General features: G+C 48.0%; 1 protein-coding gene and 1 long non-coding RNA gene across 5 annotated transcripts in view; one reads left to right on the top strand and one right to left on the bottom strand.

Annotated features, from left to right (window-relative positions):
• DAGLB (diacylglycerol lipase beta) overlaps positions 1 to 18,474 on the bottom strand; it is a 254,600-nt gene that overhangs the window by 111,941 nt on the left and 124,185 nt on the right. For both annotated transcript variants that reach the window (XM_078665138.1, XM_078665137.1), the window contains exons 9-13: positions 16,408 to 16,485; positions 6,100 to 6,180; positions 5,881 to 6,008; positions 1,124 to 1,192; positions 961 to 1,033 (exon numbers count right to left, since the gene is read on the bottom strand). In XM_078665138.1, coding sequence (XP_078521264.1) covers positions 961 to 1,033; positions 1,124 to 1,192; positions 5,881 to 6,008; positions 6,100 to 6,180; positions 16,408 to 16,485 — 429 coding nt within the window. The remainder of the gene's footprint in view (positions 1 to 960; positions 1,034 to 1,123; positions 1,193 to 5,880; positions 6,009 to 6,099; positions 6,181 to 16,407; positions 16,486 to 18,474) is intronic.
• The window catches only part of LOC144786152 (uncharacterized), a 166,638-nt gene that overhangs the window by 117,588 nt on the left and 30,576 nt on the right, over positions 1 to 18,474 (top strand). The window lies entirely within an intron of this gene.

Below are 18,474 nucleotides of genomic sequence, written 5' to 3'. Positions count from 1 at the left end.
GGAATCACTAAATGTGTCTAAGACACATAAGTACATTTCATTTTGCAAGTCGCAATTTGCGACCCACAAAACGGAATGGTCATACATCTGGCCCCAAATCCCTTCAACTAAACGGGGGGAAACCCTGTGTGTGTTATACGAGATGTATTTATCTAAAAACATCAACAGTTGATTTACCACTAACATGGATTTAAATGAAAGTATTTACAAACATATTAAACAAAGAAGGCCCCTTGAAAAACATTTAGAGGGCAACTTGCTTTTGGATAAGAGTGTGCAATAATGCAAAGTATTACTGGACCTTTTTTGAGGACACTTTTTAGTACCTATTTGCTAAGACTTTACAACCTGATCAATGTCTAAAAGCAGATTTAACAGACCACTTCAATACAGCACAGAATAAGAGTAAGGCTGGCTGTTTAATATTTCTGTGGTTTGATTCACACAGTACTACCATGAATTAATTTATGAAGGGTATAGCCTATTATCCTAAATCAGCTTGTTCGTACATTGGACCTGACTGAGGTCAAGTGCCTGAACAACCCTCACAATATTTCTTTCATTCTTCTCTCGACATCTAACCTGGGATTCAATGAAACTACTTGATCTATGGTCCATTTGTTTGCAAAGACTAGGCCAACCTTTACTTTGAAAATACCTCAGTGCTGCTGGAATGCATGACCCTATTTGTGAAATAGGCCTTTCTATGCAACACATGGAAACATCATCTAGTACAGAGCATCAGCACAACCCTGACTTAATTTCTCAAGTGACTTTCTTAAATCTAAGAAAACTTTCAGAGTCTCAAAAACATCAGAGCTCCTCAGTGAAATAAACCAATCCTCTTAATAGGATATTGCCCTGTAATTTAAGAAAATTCCTTTTTTTCCTCCACCATTGAAAGAGATGGAATATATTTGGAGCAGGCAGTGGTTTACTAGACAAATATAATTACCTTACCTTAGGCTTATTACAATTGGCGACCATTCTTAATATTCTTGTCTTCAGATCTTCCATATTAGGCATACTTAACCTGGTTAAGATATAAAAAATTAGTCTAGTCTGCTCTGTACAAATAGAATCATGAAACAAGACGTTGCAATTGTGAGGCAGCATCTCTTACCTTGGAACAAGATCTTTTCCAACTATTATAGACACAATAAACTTCTTTGAGTAATCGGCAAGCTCTTTGCTACGGAAAAAAAAAACATGTTTATTTTTCCAAAGATACAACACATTATCAACATGGAATTTTAAGAAAATTCTAAGGAAGATAAAATAATCGGTCAGTAGGGCAAACACCAATGTTTAAAAGAATGTAAAGAAGCCTTGTAAAAGGTACAAGAATAAAGTATCAAACTTGAATTACCTCTTCCATCCTCCAGCAACTCTAACATCCAATGGTGCAACACATAGGCCAGCATGTCTAGCTCATAACCAAGGTTATGAACCCAGTGAAAACATGTTCCTAGTCTTACGATTGTTCTGAGTGGATTAGCAATGGATCGTATCCTCTGAATGTAATTTATATTCCTAGACTTTGTCCCTAATGTGACTACTGCCAATGTCATCATTTCCAGTTAACTTAATTAATAGCTTCTTCCTCAGTTTCATCACAGCTGTGCTAAACATTAAGCAACAAATACAGAACATGATGGATATTCTTCCTCACCCTACACTGCAGGAATGCATCACATCTGTAATTCTGGCTCTGCCAGACTTATTTCAAGATTGAATCAGATTTATTTTGATGTCTTGTAAAGCTCCTACGTGTCTCCTAACGGCCACATAGCAGCACGGTTGGATATGCATGGTCCAATATTCCTAGTATTGAAGCCTTTTCAATGATGGCTCTGCTGCTCAGGCCCTAACATCAGGTGTTTTTTTTATGAACTGCTGAGTGGGTTGAAGGACCAAGACCTGCTTATGTGAAACAGAGTCAGAGGGGCGCTCAATATAAGCGCTCGGAGGGTTCCAGAGTCGGGGTCGTTAAATCACACAAAGGTTCCATCTTGATGCTCTGGCACTTCAACTGGTGATGGTTGATACATTTGGGATTGTCAGATCACAGGTTGGGGCAAGGAAAAGAACATAATACTTAGTCAGTTTCTAAAGTAAACTACACCATGCTGCACTGAAGGCTTTACTAAGGGGTGTAAAGCATTTTAAATGTAATCAGAAGTCTAAGGAGTCACAGTGAAAACTTTAGGTTAAGTGTTGTTGCTTAATTTTGGATCCTCTTAACTATTTTTAGTTCTTCTCTGGTGCCCTTGTAGTTTATATGGCCCTGGTGGGACATACAAATGCCCAGATATATTCCATTTGATTGTTTAATTGAAGGATGAGAGGCCCATTTCATTAATTTGAAGATGTTACTCTTCACAATGATTTGATTTATTGTAAAGAATGGTCTGTACCATACCCTCTGTGCTGAAGAAGAGGGTTAAACCCAGTTACGGTCGTCATTGAATGTTGCATGTGTTCTTAGCTTGATTAACATTCTCAAAAGCTCGGTCTTTGTATCAGGTATAAAAAACTATAATTTCATCCAGTAACCTATGTCTTAGTTTATAATGTTGATCTTATCTCCCTATCCAATCACCAGCTAATATAACTGAGTGTCATTTGCGTCTCAATCTTGATTATTTATTGAGCTACAGAGGGACTTATTCTAGTTGCCTCAGATGGAGTATGTGATTTAAGAAGGGAAATAGATTCTCACAGTGTTTGGCAGTGGTTTTCAGTATGTTATTTGATGCTTTGCCACCTCATTGAAGAATCGGACCGTACACTGGATTTATTAGCTGCCATATAAATCTTCCGAGCAGAGCATTCCTTTTTGTTCTTGAGCACTGTTCAGTGGTAGTCCATCAGGTGCACCTTGCAAAACATTTTGTTTGTCGTCTTCAGGGTCTTCCTATATTGGTATTTCGTGGTACATCCACATCATTTCATGTTTGTGATGTGCAAATTAAAAACAACAATTAATGGACAGAATGCAGAACAATGTCATACATTCACCCCAGTACAGAGATCTGGGCCTAAATACATCGTTATTTTGCTCACCATGCCATTCCAGTTTGAACTCAGCCATATGCAAATCAGTCTTCACCCTGTGCCCAATGGGAACAGTCCAGCCTGAACTGCCAGGCCAAGTCCTCCCTGGACTGGAAACAAGCATCCTAGGTCCGGTTTTGGGGTTTCACCCCTCTTCAGCCAGGATAGCTTGACTTCAGTGGCATGGAGAGCATGGACCCATGTCTGGGCATACCCGTCCTACTCGAGGTGACACATGCAAAAACAACAATTGATGGAGAGAATGCAGAACAATGTCAGACGTGGGTCCCGTGCTCTCCATGCCACTGGAGTCAAGCTAGCCTGGCTGATGAGTGCTGAAAGTCCGAAACCGGTCCTAGGATGCTTGTTTCCAGTCCAGGGAGTACCTGGCCTAGCAGTTCGGGCTGGACTATTCCCATTGGAAGCAGGGTCAAGACTGATTTGCACATGGCTAGGTCCAAACTGGAATGGCATGGTGAGCAAAAAAATTATGGATTTAGACCCAGATCTCTGTACTGGGGTGAATGTATGACATTGTTCTGCATTCTGCCCATCAATTGTTCTTTGTGCAAATTAAACCACTACCTCTGGGTCGCTTTAAGCATATGGTTTATTTTTTTTAGACACTCTGGGATCACCACGATCTGAAAGTCCACAGGTCTAACAGGTCCAGGTAGCCTTACAAAATCGCAATGATCTCACAGACAAATAGTTAAAGAGAAGGAAAAAGGAAGAAAACTTTGGAGGAGTTCTGGAGGAAAAAAATCCCCTATTGAACCAAAAACACGAACCACCTAAAGGAAAATCCTTAAATAAGGACAGATTCCCATCACTCACCTAGGTGACATGCTTCATCATCTGGGATCTGCTCCTGGTTACCCTCTGAGGTAACCAAGGGCTACAACCTTCCGTCTACCAGAAGGGAGTTCGCTGATGTTTGCCATTTTGTAAGGCTACCTGGACCTGTTTGACCTGTGGACTTCTATTAGTGTTTGTTATGCTATACATGGGGAATTGGTCCCGCTTAGTCTTTAAAGGTTCCTTTAGACCCTCCTCTCCCATTAGTTTGTTTCTAAAAAAAATTCCTCCCCATGCAGTACTTCTGCAAAGGCCAGCAGAGAAGACTCCTGCTTGTCTGCGGAAGGATTCCCCCCAATATAACTTACTGCCTCTGACTCAGGGCCAGACAGAAAATCATCACCAGAAGAGAAGCTATATCAAAACCTGATTATTAATCCAGCAAGCAGTCACCAAGACCAATCATCAAGTGTACAGCAAAATATGTCACTAGTTGCCACATATGTAACTGGGACACTGAGACTATCTCCTGGAGGTTCTGCTATAACATACAGGGTACATGTGCATGAAAGAGAAGACCAATAAAAAGTGGGGGGGGGGGGACCTAGTTGTCACTTTTAGAAACCTTGAATAAACTGAAGTTTCCCACACTGTCAACATTTTAGCTTAGCAGTGAGAAGAACAAGAATCCCGCCAAGCTTTTGGTTGTCTTTACATTGTTAATGGAAACACATTTAGGTGATCTACGTGAGCTACCAAAAATCACTTTGAATTGTGCACAAAGCTATTCATCAAAAGTACCTGTATATTAACAAAATTAATTCAGTCATTGCCATTCAATACGCCTTATATGTTCATGGGATGCTAACCTGCTTATTTTCCCTAAATGTAAGCGGGTTCGATCAGGAGAAAGATCATTTTCAGTTCAGGCCTGTCACCTATGGAACAATCTTTCGTGCAACCTTCATTCCATTAAGGATCTTTTACCATTTCAGAAAGCCCTAAAAACATGGCTTTTCATTCTTTGATTCCCCTTGCAGGGTTCAGTTCGTGGTTTGTCAGTTAGCAGCACCAGGAAACCTTACTAGGTAATAGCTGTGCCTTAGAGAGGTACAAATACATATTTATTTTTCATAAAAGCATAATTATCATGGTTTCTTATGACCCATGTATAACTGGTGTATTTCCTGTTCAGTGCATGGCTGCTTGATTTAAATCCAAACATTTGTCACTGATAGTGAAATATGATCTATACAGAGTTACAACACCTTTAATAACACACTACAATAACATGATAAGACATTTAATGTGCAAGCTACACCACAGGAAGGTGGTATTAGGTAGGGAGGGTATATAGGACCTAGTCATGTTAAAAGATGATGGCCCTTATTGGGTTTTAGGGAGTGCAGAAACATCCTGACATACTAAAGACAATAAGGTTTAAAGAGTAAATGAAATGAAGTAGCACTTGTACTGTGCATCAGCTACCCCAACTGGGCGTTCCAATTGCAACATTCAAGTATTTTCTTTTTAACTCTTGTCAAGGGGCAGTAATAATAAAATGAATTATTACCTATCTCTTACACATTTTTAAATCATGGGTTTGCTCTAATGAGCTGTGTGACAAATGAAGATAGATACAACCTCTAAGAGCTTCTTTTGAGCCTCCAGTAGACCGCTGTGAGAAATGAACCCCAAGATCGAGTATGACACTTTAAGTGGGTGAGGGCTTGTTACTCTTTTTTTTTTAGGTGCAACATACAATACCATGCAGAAAGAAAGAAAAGAACTCATAGTCCTCAAGTAGAGTGTGATCCATAGTAATAAACCGTTCCCGCCTCACTATTATAGTGTGTTATTGCAGATAATTATGAGAGGACATCTAGCCAGAGGAATAAAAACGTTTGTCTCCCAATAGTGCCAAATTAAAATACAAGAAATACAACATTCAGGGCTTTGTATTGCACTTCACAGTACAGCTACAGCATAAACAAGATTGTTAGTATACAGTGTTCTCTTCTGTACCTTAGTAAACCTCCCGGGGGTGAAAAGGCATAGCATCGTAGTGTTGGAAATTCACTTTTCAGCAATATAGACAATATTGCAGCAGCTCCAGCTCCCAAGCTATGGCCAACTATTACAAGTTTGTATTCCTAAAGTTTAAAAACAAGAAAGAATAATCAGAAGATTGCCTATTAAAAATGCATTGCAATCTATATGTGTTAAACAATGTAAAATACGTACAGGAGCGACTGCAAATGCTTGGTTCAAAATTCCATCATTTTTTAATCTTCTGTATACATAACTTGCAGCTTGGGCTATCCCCTGTAAGACAGAATTTTGATATCAGTACAACAGTAAAGAATTCAATTCAACTATAAGTTTCGCACAAAACACAAATAGAAAATAAAGGGGGACGACAATATCAGAGCTCATATCCTTATCTTGCATAAAACAAAAATGTGTTAAACTTTAGCATTCCTTCTCAGCAGTCACTTAGCTAAGGTGAGTTCAACTGCAGTCTCAAAGACTACTGCATAGGCCCACTTTACCTCCAAGTGTGTCCCAGATAAACAGGGGGATAGTGCCGGCAGCCCCCATGTTTTTGCGTGCTCACGGTTCTTTCATCACCTGTAGCACAGTTTCTCCCACTCTCCCTGAATACCATGAGAATTCATACTGCTCTCAAAGTATGCTTTTCAGATTACCCCATCTCTGTACCTAGCCTGCTTCTACCCATAGGTTTGCATCCTCCTGCCTCCACCATGTCATTTTCAATTAACTTACATGTCTCTTTCCCTTTGAGCACCTCATTACCAATTCTCCCTTGTCATACACCTTCCTCCTGATATGTGTTTGCCCTGCTGCTGCATCTCCTATGCCAATTTAGGCCAGGTGCTGCATTGTGTCACATGCTGGTATTTTATCTTAAGTCAATCAGATACCCAGACAAGGCGGGTATTTATTCTTGCGGGCTGAATATGTACTTCACCTTTTAAATAAAGGCAATATTTTTGATTTTGGCTTTGTAGAGCACAAATGGTTCTCACCTCTTGTAATCTTTGAATAACAGGCATCATACTTCTAATTTTTATTTATAGTCCTGCTACGCCACAACATACCATAGCTTCTTTACAGAAATATAGCGTAAAAATGGTAATACCAATGTTTACATATGTATTTCAATATGTATGAAGATTTATATTGTTATTGTTATACAAGAACAAACTTAGGTACAAAGGAGCCTTGTACAAAGAATGGTGGTAAGGGAGCATTGTACAAAGAATGGAGCTAAAGGAAAGTGCAGTATTTGAGGTTATACAAAGATGAGGCACTGCTTGAGAGAGTTGCCATCAATCCCTGTCTGAAGACCAATGGAGAGCAACAGATCTGTGTGGGGAGAATGTACAGGATCCCAGGAGTGTGTCATGAGAAGGCTTGGTGTCTTGTCTTCCTACAGTCTCAAGCCAGACAATGTTGCAGGTACCTAAAAGGTACCTTAATCATACTTGCCATATAAGGTGAAATAATTTAGTTTGCAAAGATGAGACTGATAAAGAGATGAATAATGTCATGAAGGCAGAGAGTGCGCCAGAGGAGTTCTCTCAAGGTGGGTGAGATTCTGTCAAATGTCCAGAGAACTGGGATACGCTAGAAGCTACTCTTTAGGGACCACAGGTAAAAACTGTGACACATGCCAGCACGGTGTTAGCTTAAGTGAGGTGCAGTTCACAACTACTGCATAAGGCAAACTTGATGCACAAGTTACTTACCTTCGGTAACGATATATCTGTAAGAAACAGTAGTTAGTGTCAGATTCCTTACCTTAGAATATCCCCAGGCGTCAGACTGGATCCGGAAAGTTTTGCGTAGCAGTTCCCCTGCGCGTCGGTAGGCGTCGTCTGAGGCTCCGCGTCCGTCGGTGTCGGGATGACGTCGGAGTACTTAGATGCCGCCCTCGCGCGCGGATGTCAGTTCTTATACACAGCTTTTCCGTGCCAGAAACGCAGAGCCATGATAAAAACCGACACTGGTGCCATGAAACTAGGGCCCTCAAAGGGAAGAAGCTTAACCCCAGATATCGGTTCGCAAAACGGGGAGGATGGGTGGGGCGGTAAGGAATCGAACACTAACTACTGTTTTTTACAGATATATCGTTACCGAAGGTAAGTAACTTGTGCATCTGAAAGAAACAGGTTAGTGTTGGATTCCTTACCTTAGAATAGATACCCCAGCAATACCAACCCCGGTGGTGGGTCTGTGAACCAATGATCACACCAGAAAGTCCTAGAGAACAGTACGGCCGAAAAAGCCATCCCTCCGGACTTGGCTGTCCAGGCAGTAGTGTCTAGCGTACGTGTGCAGCGAGGCCCACGTAGCTGCCTGCCAGATGTCCTGCAAGGGGACTCCCCGACCCAGGGCAGTAGTAGCCGCCGTGGCCCGAGTGGAATGGGCACGCAGCCCCACAGGAGGCTCCTTTTTAGCCAGTGAATAAAAAGCCTTAATGCACAAAACGACCCATCGAGAAAGGGTTCGTTTGTGCACCGTCCGTCGCTTCTTAGCACCCACGTAACCAACAAAGAGCTGGTCGTCCACCCGGAACTGGCGTGTGCGGTCCAGATAGAATGAAAGTGCACGTTTTGGGTCGAGGCGGTGCAGCCTCTCTTCCCCTTTCGAGGGATGCGGAGGCGGAAAGAAGGTGGGTAAGGTGATGGACTGCCTGATGTGTAAGGCTGCAACTATTTGGGCATGAAAGAGGGATGTGTTCTCAAGACAACTTTGTCCGGATGGACAGAGAGGAAAGGAGGCTTAGAAGAAAGAGCCTGGAGCTCCCTTACTCTCCTGGCAGAGGTGATGGCAACCAGGAATGCAGTCTTAAGAGTTAGAAGACGAAGAGGGCAATTGTGAAGTGGCTCGAAGGAAGCACACATCAAATAAGTCAGAACAAGGTTTAAATCTCACTGAGGCATCACAAAAGGAACAGGAGGAAACATGTGAGTGATGCCCTTCAAGAATCTATTTACAACAGGGGACTTGAAAAGAGAAGGCTGATCAGGAAGCCTTAAGAAGGCTGAAATGGCAGAGAGGTAGCCTTTGATAGTGCCCAGAGCAGAGCCCTGCTGGGCAAGAGAAAGAAGAAAGAGGAGAACCTCTGAAAGGGGGGGCAGAAAGGGGATCCACAGCCTTTGCTGCGCACCATGCCACACATTTGTTCCACCTGCAGTCGTATACCGATTTTGTGGAGGTACGCCTGGCTGCCAGAATCACATCACAGACTTTAGGAGGCAAGTCAAATGGCTTCAACTGTCACCGCTCAATCTCCATGCATGGAGGTGGAGACTGGACGGGTTCGGGTGGAGGACCGTCCCCTGCTGCTGCGACAGAAGGTCCTCCTGAAGAGGCAGACGAATCGGGGGATCGACTGACATGCTGAGTAGCTCGGGATACCAGTATCTTCGTGCCCAGTCCGGAGCCACAAGGATGACTTGGGCCCGGTCGCGCCTGCTCTTCTTCAGCACTCTGGGCAGAAGTGGTATAGGCGAAAAGGCGTACAACAGACCGCAGCTCCACTCGCAACGAAAAGCATCTCTGAAGCGAGTGCCGCTATGGAAATTCCAACGCGCAGAACTGATGACATTGCGCATTTTCTTCTGTGGCGAATAGATCTAACCAAGGCTCTCCCCACTGCTGAAAGAGACCTTGCGCCACGTCTGAGTTCAGAGGCCATTCGTGATCCATCATGCACCGACGGCTGAGTTTGTCCGCCCTGCCGTTCAGGGAACCTGCCAGGTGTTGAACCACCAGGGTGATGCCCTGATGTTCCAGCCATTGCCAGAGGCGCAGAGCCTCCTGACAAAGGGTCCACGACCCCACCCCGCCCAGTTTGTTGCAGTACCACATGGCGGTGGTGTTGTCCGTGAACACCTGCACTACACTTCCCAGGACAGAGGGAAGGAAGTCTTTCAGTGAAAGCCGGATCGCCCACAGCTCCAGACGGTTGATGTGAAGCCGGGACTCCGACGGAGACCAGAGGCCTCTGATCTCCACCTCTCCTATGTGGCCCCCCCAACCCAGGAGGGACGCATCCGTCACAACTACGTGCCCCGGTTGGGGTAGGGAGAGGGTTCTGCCGCAGACCCAATAGCGGTCCGTGAGCCACCACTGCAACTGTCTCGCAGTGCCCTCCGAGATCAGGACGTGGTCGAACAGGTTGCTCTGATGCTGGGCCCACTGAAACTTCAGGTCCCACTGCAAGCCCGCATCTGCCACCTAGCGTGATGCACCAGAAGGATGCAGGAGGCCATCAGCCCCAGAAGCCGCAGCGTCAAGCTGACCGAGACTCGGGATAAAGGCTGAAAGATTGGAATCAGAGCCTGAATATCCCGAACCCGCTGTTCGGGAGGATAAACCTGCGCCGAATCCAGAACCGCTCCGATGAAGAGGAGCTTATGAGAGGGACTCAGGTGTGACTTCGGCACATTGATGGAGAACCCAAGCAGGTGCAGGAGGTCGGCCGTAGTCTGGAGAAGGCTGACGACTAACTGGGGCAAGCCCGCCTTCAACAATCAGTCGTCGAGATAGGGGAAGACTGACACCCCTAACCTGCGCAGATGAGCTGCGACCACCGCCATCACTTTCGTGAACACCCGAGGGGCGCTGGTAAGGCCGAAGGGGAGCACGGTAAACTGAAAGTGCTCGTGGCCTACCGTGAACCGCAGGTAACGCCGGTGGGCCGACAGGACCGGGATGTGAAAATATGCGTCATGCAAGTCAAACGCCACCATCCAGTCTCCAGGGTCTAGGGCAGCTAAGACCTGAGCCAAAGTCAGCATCTTGAACTTCTCCTTCCGGAGGAAGCCGTTGACGTTCCTCAGGTCCAAGATAGGGCGTAGGCGCCCTTTGCCCTTCTTGGGAACCAGAACGTAGTGGGAGTAACAACCACACCCTACTTCTGGCCCAGGAACGCGCTCGATGGCCCCCTTGGCCAAGAGGGCCGAAACGTCCTCTTGCAGAAGTTGCAAGTGATCCCCCGACACGCGGTGGTACTGCAGTGGCATGGCTGGAGGGGTCGCCTCGAAGGGGAGGGAGTAGCCCCTTCGGACGATTTGCAGCACCCACCTGTCCGATGTGATGGTGCGCCAGTGGAGGAGGTGATGGCGAACCCTGCTCCCCACTGGCGTTAAATGGGCCTGAAAGCTCGGACTAGTAAGCCTTTGAGGCGGATGCTGCGGGGGTGGATGTGGACTGGCCTCGCCGTTGTCCCCTGGCACCGCTACGGCGGTTACCACATCCGCCACGCGCTGGATGTTAGTTTGCGGCCCGTGGCTAGCAGGACGTGTGGGGGCGCCCCTTCCTTGGCCACGAAAGGAGCAAAAGGCAGAAGTATGCTGGCGCTGGCCCGACAGGCCCAAGGACTGAGTGGGTGTACCGGCCCAAAAGGCAAGCGGTGTTGACCGACCGCAACCCCAAACTAAGGGGCCCATTATGATGTCAGGCAGATTGACCCCGCCAGGCTGGCGGTAGCCACCGCCAGCTTGGCGGGGGCAATCCGCCCGACATCAGCGTTTGTTTCCCCCCCGCCATATTAGTATGGCGGGGGGGGACCTCGGCGGACGGAAAGACCGTCCGCTGCTTTTCCGCCCCCGTCGCCTTGCGGCCGGGGAAGAAAAGGAATAATATGGTGGCGGTGTCTAATAGACACCGCCAGCCATATTACGATGGGCCTGCAGACAAGCCTTTCTGTGGCGGCAATGCCGCCATGGAAAGGCATGAGGAGACTCCCTGGGGGGCCCATTGTGGGCCCCCTGGGAGTCCGGGGGGTGCACATGGGGGTACCCCGCATTTCAAAGTGCAAAATGGCAGGTACCGCGCAGTGCCTGTCATGTTGTCTTTGAAATGCACGACGTGCATTTTTACCATTGCGGCGGGCGGCGCTTTCTGCACCGCCTGCCGCAATGGTAAAAATACAGGATGAGCCCGCCAGTGTGGCGGGCGCATCCTAATTGTCAAGGCGGGACCGCCGCTCCTATGGCGGGCGGTCCCGTTTTGCACTGGGATGGCGGCCGCCCGCCATCCTAATGGACCTCTAAGTGAGGAGAACAGCTTCATTCCGAACTGGTCATATCTTTTGGATTCCCGATCAGGAGGAGCAGTCAGGAATGCGGACTGGGAGTTAGAGGCCTGGATAACCAGGCTCTAGGGAGTAGGGTGGGTGGACAGGAAGCTAGGGTCGCCCGGGGCCGTGAGGTGGCGTCTGGCCACGTTCCGATCTACAGGGGGGCCTGTAGCGGGCTTGGACCAATTGCCCAACAGAACGTCAGTAAGGGTCTCATTAAACGGCAGTAGAGGCTCCGAAGAGCTTGCCTGCGGTTTAAGGACCTCGGTGAGGATGTTAGTCCTCACGGCCGCGATGGGGAGCTCAAGAGCCAAGGCCTTGGCCGCCCTCGTCAACACCACGCTGTAAGCTGCCCCCTACTCCGTAGCCATGGTATGAGGGGAGACAAAGCCAGTGACGGGCGAAGTGTTCAGACCACTGGCCTCCCTAGTTCATCTGCCCAGTCCGGATACGACTGGCACTCCCATGCCAGAGGGTCCTCAGACCCCTCCCAATCCTCCTCGCCCTCCATTCCCTGAAATTCAGGTGCAAAGGATGGGCCCGGTTCATAGAAGAATTGCTCTTCTCCCGGTGTCGAATGCGGTGTTGAGCGACGCCGGTCCGACGCCGGATCCGGACCGCGGGAGGGACCGGGGACGACGTCGTCCGGCGACGGCGTTAAGGGTGACACCCTGGGGGTCAGCGCCGGCGGGGTCGTAAGGTCGGCCAGCGGAGACCCGGATCCGAACCCGGATACAGTGGTGCCCTGCGGCGTCGGGACCAAAGTCGCCGACGGCGCCGAAGCACCCGACTGCGCCGGGGCCGAAGCCCCCAGTCCGATGTGATGGTGCGCCAGTGGAGGAGGTGATGGCGAACCCTGCTCCCCACTGGCGTTAAATAGGCCTGAAAGCTCGGACTAGTAAGCCTTTGAGGCGGACGCTGCGGGGGTGGATGTGGACTGGCCTCGCCGTTGTCCCCTGGCACCGCTACGGCGGTTACCACTTCCGCCACCGCGCTGGATGTTAGTTTGCGGCCCGTGGCTAGCAGGATGTGTGGGGGCGCCCCTTCCTTGGCCACGAAAAGAGCAAAAGGCAGAAGTATGCTGGCGCTGGCCCGACAGGCCCAAGGACTGAGTGGGTGTAACGGCCCAAAAGGCAAGCGGTGTTGACCGACTGCAACCCCAAACTAAGGGGCCCATTATGATGTCGGGCAAATTTCCCCCGCCCGGCTGGCGGTAGCCACCGCCAGCTTGGCGGGGGCAATCCGCCCGACATCAGCGTCCGTTCCCCCCCCCCCGCCATATTAGTATGGCGGGGGGGACCTCGGCGGACGGAAAGACCGTCCGCTGCTTTTCCGCCCCCGTCGCCTTGCGGCCGGGTCGGAAAGGGAATAATATGGTGGTGGTGTCTAATAGACACCGCCAGCCATATTCCGATGGGCCTGCAGACAAGCCTTTCTGTGGCGGCAATAATGCCACGGAAAGGCATGAGGAGACTCCCTGGGGGGCCCATTGCGGGCCCCCTGGGAGTCCGGGGGTGCACATGGGGGGTACCCCGCATTTCAAAGTGCAACATGGCAGGCACCGCGCAGTGCCTGTCATGTTGTGCTTTGAAATGCACAACGTGAATTTTTACCATTGCGGCGGGCGGCGCTTTCTGCACCGCCTGCCGCAATGGTAAAAATACAGGATGCGCCCGCCAGTGTGGCGGGCGCATCCTAATTGTCAAGGCGGGACCACCTCTCCTATGGCGGGCGGTCCCGTTTTGCACTGGGATGGCGGGCGGACTAAGTCCGCCCGCCATCCTAATGGACCTCTAAGTGAGGAGAACAGCTTCTTTCCGAACTGGTCATATCTTTTGGATTCCCGATCAGGAGGAGCAGTCAGGAATGCGGACTGGGAGTTAGAGGCCTGGATAACCAGGCTCTAGGGAGTGGGGTGGGTGGACAGGAAGCTAGGGTCGCCCGGGGCCGGGCGGTGGCGTCTGGCCACGTTCCGATCTACAGGGGGGCCTGTAGCGGGCTTGGACCAAGTGCCCAACAGAACGTCAGTAAGGGTCTCATTAAACGGCAGTAGAGGCTCCGAAGAGCTTGCCTGCGGTGTAAGGACCTCGGTGAGGATGTTAGTCCTCACGGCCGCGACGGGGAGCTCAAGAGCCAAGGCCTTGGCCGCCCTCGTCAACACCACGCTGTAAGCTGCCCCCTACTCCGTAGCCATGGTATGAGGGGAGACAAAGCCAGTGACGGGCGAAGTGTTCAGACCACTGGCCTCCCCTAGTTCATCTGCCCAGTCCGGTTACGACTGGCACTCCCATGCCAGAGGGTCCTCAGACCCCTCCCAATCCTCCTCGCCCTCCATCCCCTGAAATTCAGGTGCAAAGGATGGGCCCGGTTCATAGAAGAATTGCTCTTCTCCCAGTGTCGAATGCGGCGTTGAGTGACCCCGGTCCGACGCCGGATCCGGACCGCGGGAGGGACCGGGGACGACATCGTCCGGCGACGGCGTTGAGGGTGACACCCTGGGGGTCAGCGCCGGCGGGGTCGTAAGGTCGACCAGCGGCGACCCGGACCTGGATCCAGTGGTGCCCTGCGGCGTCGGGACCAAAGTCGCCGACGGCGCCCAAGCACCCGACTGCGCCGGGGACATAGCCCCCAGCCCGCTTGGGCCCCCAGACAGGCCTGCGGGGCCCGAACGCACCACTGCAGGACCCGACGGAGGAGAGAGCGACCTTATGGCCATGAGGAAGGCGTTGATCTCCTCCGGCGTCGCGTTCAGCCCAAGGACTTGTGGGTATGGAGCTGGCTGCGACACCTGCGGTGGAGCCTCGTGGGTGGTGTCGCCCGAACCCCCGGCCGCATCGCGCGAGCGTTGGGGGGAGTCGGAAGCGCGATGTCGTCTTTTCGACTTCTTGTGCCTCTTACCTGAGGACTTGGAGCCCGACGAATGGTTACGACTCGCCGAGCTGCGATGACTGTGGCCCCGCGACCGGTCCCTCGACCCCCTCCTGGACTGGGACCGTGAACGGCGCGGGGCCTACTGCCGGAGCTCGAGGTGCTTACGGGATCGCTCCCGCCTAGCCTTCGACGTCAAGGCCCTGCAGTCGGGGCACGACTTGTCGTGGTCGGCCCCAAGGCAATAAAGGCACCGACGGTGGGGGTCGGTAACCGACATCAGTCGGTTACAATCGGCACAGGGCTTGAACCCGGGAATCCCTATCTGCACCGAGAGTCTTAAAGACTCGAAAAATGATCAAAAGAGATCGAAAAAGTTTAGTCAAAAAGTGACTAAGTACTGCCTTTTCCGGATCTGCGCTTGCCGGCGCGGAAAAAAAGAAGAACTGACGTCAGCGCACGAGGGCGGCGTCTAAGTACTCAGACGACGTCATCCAGGCGACGCCGATGACAGACGCGGAGCCGCAGACGACACCTATCAACGCACAGGGGTATTGCTACGCAAAACTTTCTGGATCCAGTCTGACGCCTGGGGATATTCTAAGGTAAGGAATATAACACTAACCTGTTTCTTTCAGATCCAATGATTCTATTAAGGCGTTATAACACGTGACAACAGTTCAACCAAAATTCCGTGCTCCATAGATGCCAGAATAATAACAGCCAACTGTAGTAGCACTCAACAAAATATTAGCTCACAAACAAAACTTGCTCATAAAGTGGTGTAGGAGACGGGGTTAGCGAAGTGTTAATAAAAATATTTAACTTGTTCTTCTATTGAAACTTCTTTCCATAAGGTCATCACCTACAAAATTCCCCATGGCAATGCCGACAGCAGGAGGGTCTGAGTTACAAGAAACCCTAGAAATCAAGCTAGAAAATGCTATAAATAGTGATCTCAAAACGAGCCTCATTCCAAGCATCAGCGTTAGAACATTTACGAAATGAACAGTTGCTTCTTACCCCTCACAAAGTCAATTCGTAACATTCTTAACAGAATTTCACGCAGATCTTGAAACACCTTGAAACCATCTGCCTCTTTGCTGCTATAGATTTTTGGCTCAGGAAAAGCCCATAAACATGAAGGCGCTATCACATCGGTTCATTGGGTGGTGTCAGCGGATCCATGACTGATGCTGGAAAAGTGCAATTTAGTGCCAGGTGGTTGAAGTGCAAGAAGGTTTGCCAGAACTAGTCTAGACACCTTGGAAAAGACTCCACATGAGGAATCCCTAGGAGGAAGCAGTGAATACACATCTTCCTAGTTTCCTATGTCCTGATCTGATGCGTTGGGAGATTTAATACCAAAGATGAATCTTTACGAAAACAATTCACACTTGCAAATTACAACAGTTTAAGACAACATAAAGAACTAAACCAGCTTAAAAAACAGAATAGACCAGCTCGTTTGTAAAGTACATTGTACAAATCTAATAACTTTTATAAGGCATTTGGATTTTCAGTTTTTAGGGAAGCGGAGCTTTAAAGAGTAAAAGAAGTACTTGAACCTTATGTCCGAAACAGTCCCCTTCAACACCCTCTGTGTGCAGGTTTTCACAGTCTGCTGAGAGGTCCGTAAGTACATCCTGAAGGAAAAAAGATCAAAGATGTAAGTACAATAATTACTCACATCACAATCAGGTTTAGATAGAAGTAACTATTCCTTAAAAATCAACACTTGTGCAGATAACATTATAAATCTGAATAATTCAATTTTTTTAATTAAAAATGTGTGAAAATGTAGAACCTCTCAAATACAATGAAATACCTCTACTGCAATACGAATGAAACTTGCTCTCAAGAATGTATTTCAGGTGACATAACATGACATTTCTTATGATACATACAATGACATCATGAGTGATTACAAACTGATATGGTATTACAGGTGACCGCCAGCAGGAATCCTATCAGTGATTATGTGTGCAAAAGAAACCGGCTCAATATCTCCAATTATAAACAACACTACATATAATATCATAAAAACCTGCAACGTATCGTTTTTGTTTTAATAAATGTTTTTATTGATTTTAAAGTCAAGAACATGTTCCAAAATAGCCAAGAACCATTAATGTATGTGAAGGACACAAACATGTATGTGTATGAAACATGTGGAAAGCACTGATTTCCCAACAATTTAAATATATTATCCCATCAAACCTCCTTGTTTACGTACCATTGGGCAAAACAATTAACATCAAAGGTGGGTTGTATAGCTTATTAGCCAATATCACCATCCGGATCTCAGTATGTGATCAAATCCTCTACTGAGATAACACCTGCATTCTCAGACAAAGGAACCGTCCTTGCACAACCATCCTTAAACCACATATTAAGCAAGCTGTCTAAAAGGAAATGTCACCAGAATGTCTGGGCAGCTCAAGAAGTATGGGCTCCAACATACCTTCCACCACAAGGGATTGTGTGGCACCAACCAATGATCTCGGTGAACCCCTTATTAGGACCCAATCAGCAATCCTATTAACATCAATTTCCATGTCACATAGAATCTTCGTTTTGCAAGCAAGAATATCAAATTAGTAAATCTGTACTCTTGGCAAACACCTTTTGATAATGCAGTAGTCTTAGTAGACATACCTTGGATGGAACAGATCCGCCCCACCTGTCGTGGTGGAGACTTTATGGACCACATGCTCCTAGAAGAGCTGCAGACTACGGCATATCTACCCAATATCGAAAAAGTCAGCATGTTCAACGATTTGTTTTGTGGCAAGTCCTTCTATGGGATTCGTGCATCCTGTGTAGCTGGGCAGGCTTCCGATAAGTGTGATGAAAGTAGCTGAATTGCACAAGTTAAAAACCCACACTGGGGGATACCACTGTGTTATGAGCAAATATATTGCTCCACTCTTCATCTAAATAGTTGATACCTAGATCGTTCGACCATGGACATAGTCTAGCATACATCTTCAATATTGACTGCTACAGCAGCATGACTGCCCTACTAAGGACCATCAATGTTAAACATATTCTGGCATTTTAGTGAAATGAGGCAAACTCAAAGGAGGACCACAAGTGAATAGGCAGACCAACCTCTGACCTTGTCTCGTGACCAATTTAAAGGGGAGTGGAACCTGGGACAGTCTCACTCAGCAACACCGCCAATATGGCATGGGTCATGTTGTGTTATACGGAAGTATCTCCTTCGGGCCTTTAACCAGAAAGCTCCTTACCATAAATTGGACTGGAGCAGTGCTGTAAAATAATACACTCTCTGCCAGGAGTACCCAAGCCACACATAGTGGTTGCTGCTGAAGTTTGTGAAAGACCACCCCACTCCTACTATCACCATACATTAGACTTGTAAGGAGGGAATTCAGTTTTGTGAAAATGGACATTGAAGTGCGACTGGCACATTAGGGAAGTAACAGAGGAGTTCGCACAGGTCTATTATCTTGGCCAAATCTTCTCTGCTGATTATTGGGGAGTTTGTTCGAAAGCAGCTTAGAGATACTTACTGCTCCCAGCAACCTTGTCAAGTCCTGGTGATGCAATGAGAGAAGTACATCCATGCATTCTAATACTTGAAAGTAGATGGGTTATTCACTAGTGTT

The sequence above is a fragment of the Lissotriton helveticus genome, chromosome 10 (assembly GCF_964261635.1).
Source record: "Lissotriton helveticus chromosome 10, aLisHel1.1, whole genome shotgun sequence".
NCBI lineage: Eukaryota > Metazoa > Chordata > Amphibia > Caudata > Salamandridae > Lissotriton > Lissotriton helveticus.
The sequence above is the reverse complement of the archived record's forward strand: the minus strand, read 5'-3'. Positions and strand labels throughout refer to the sequence as shown.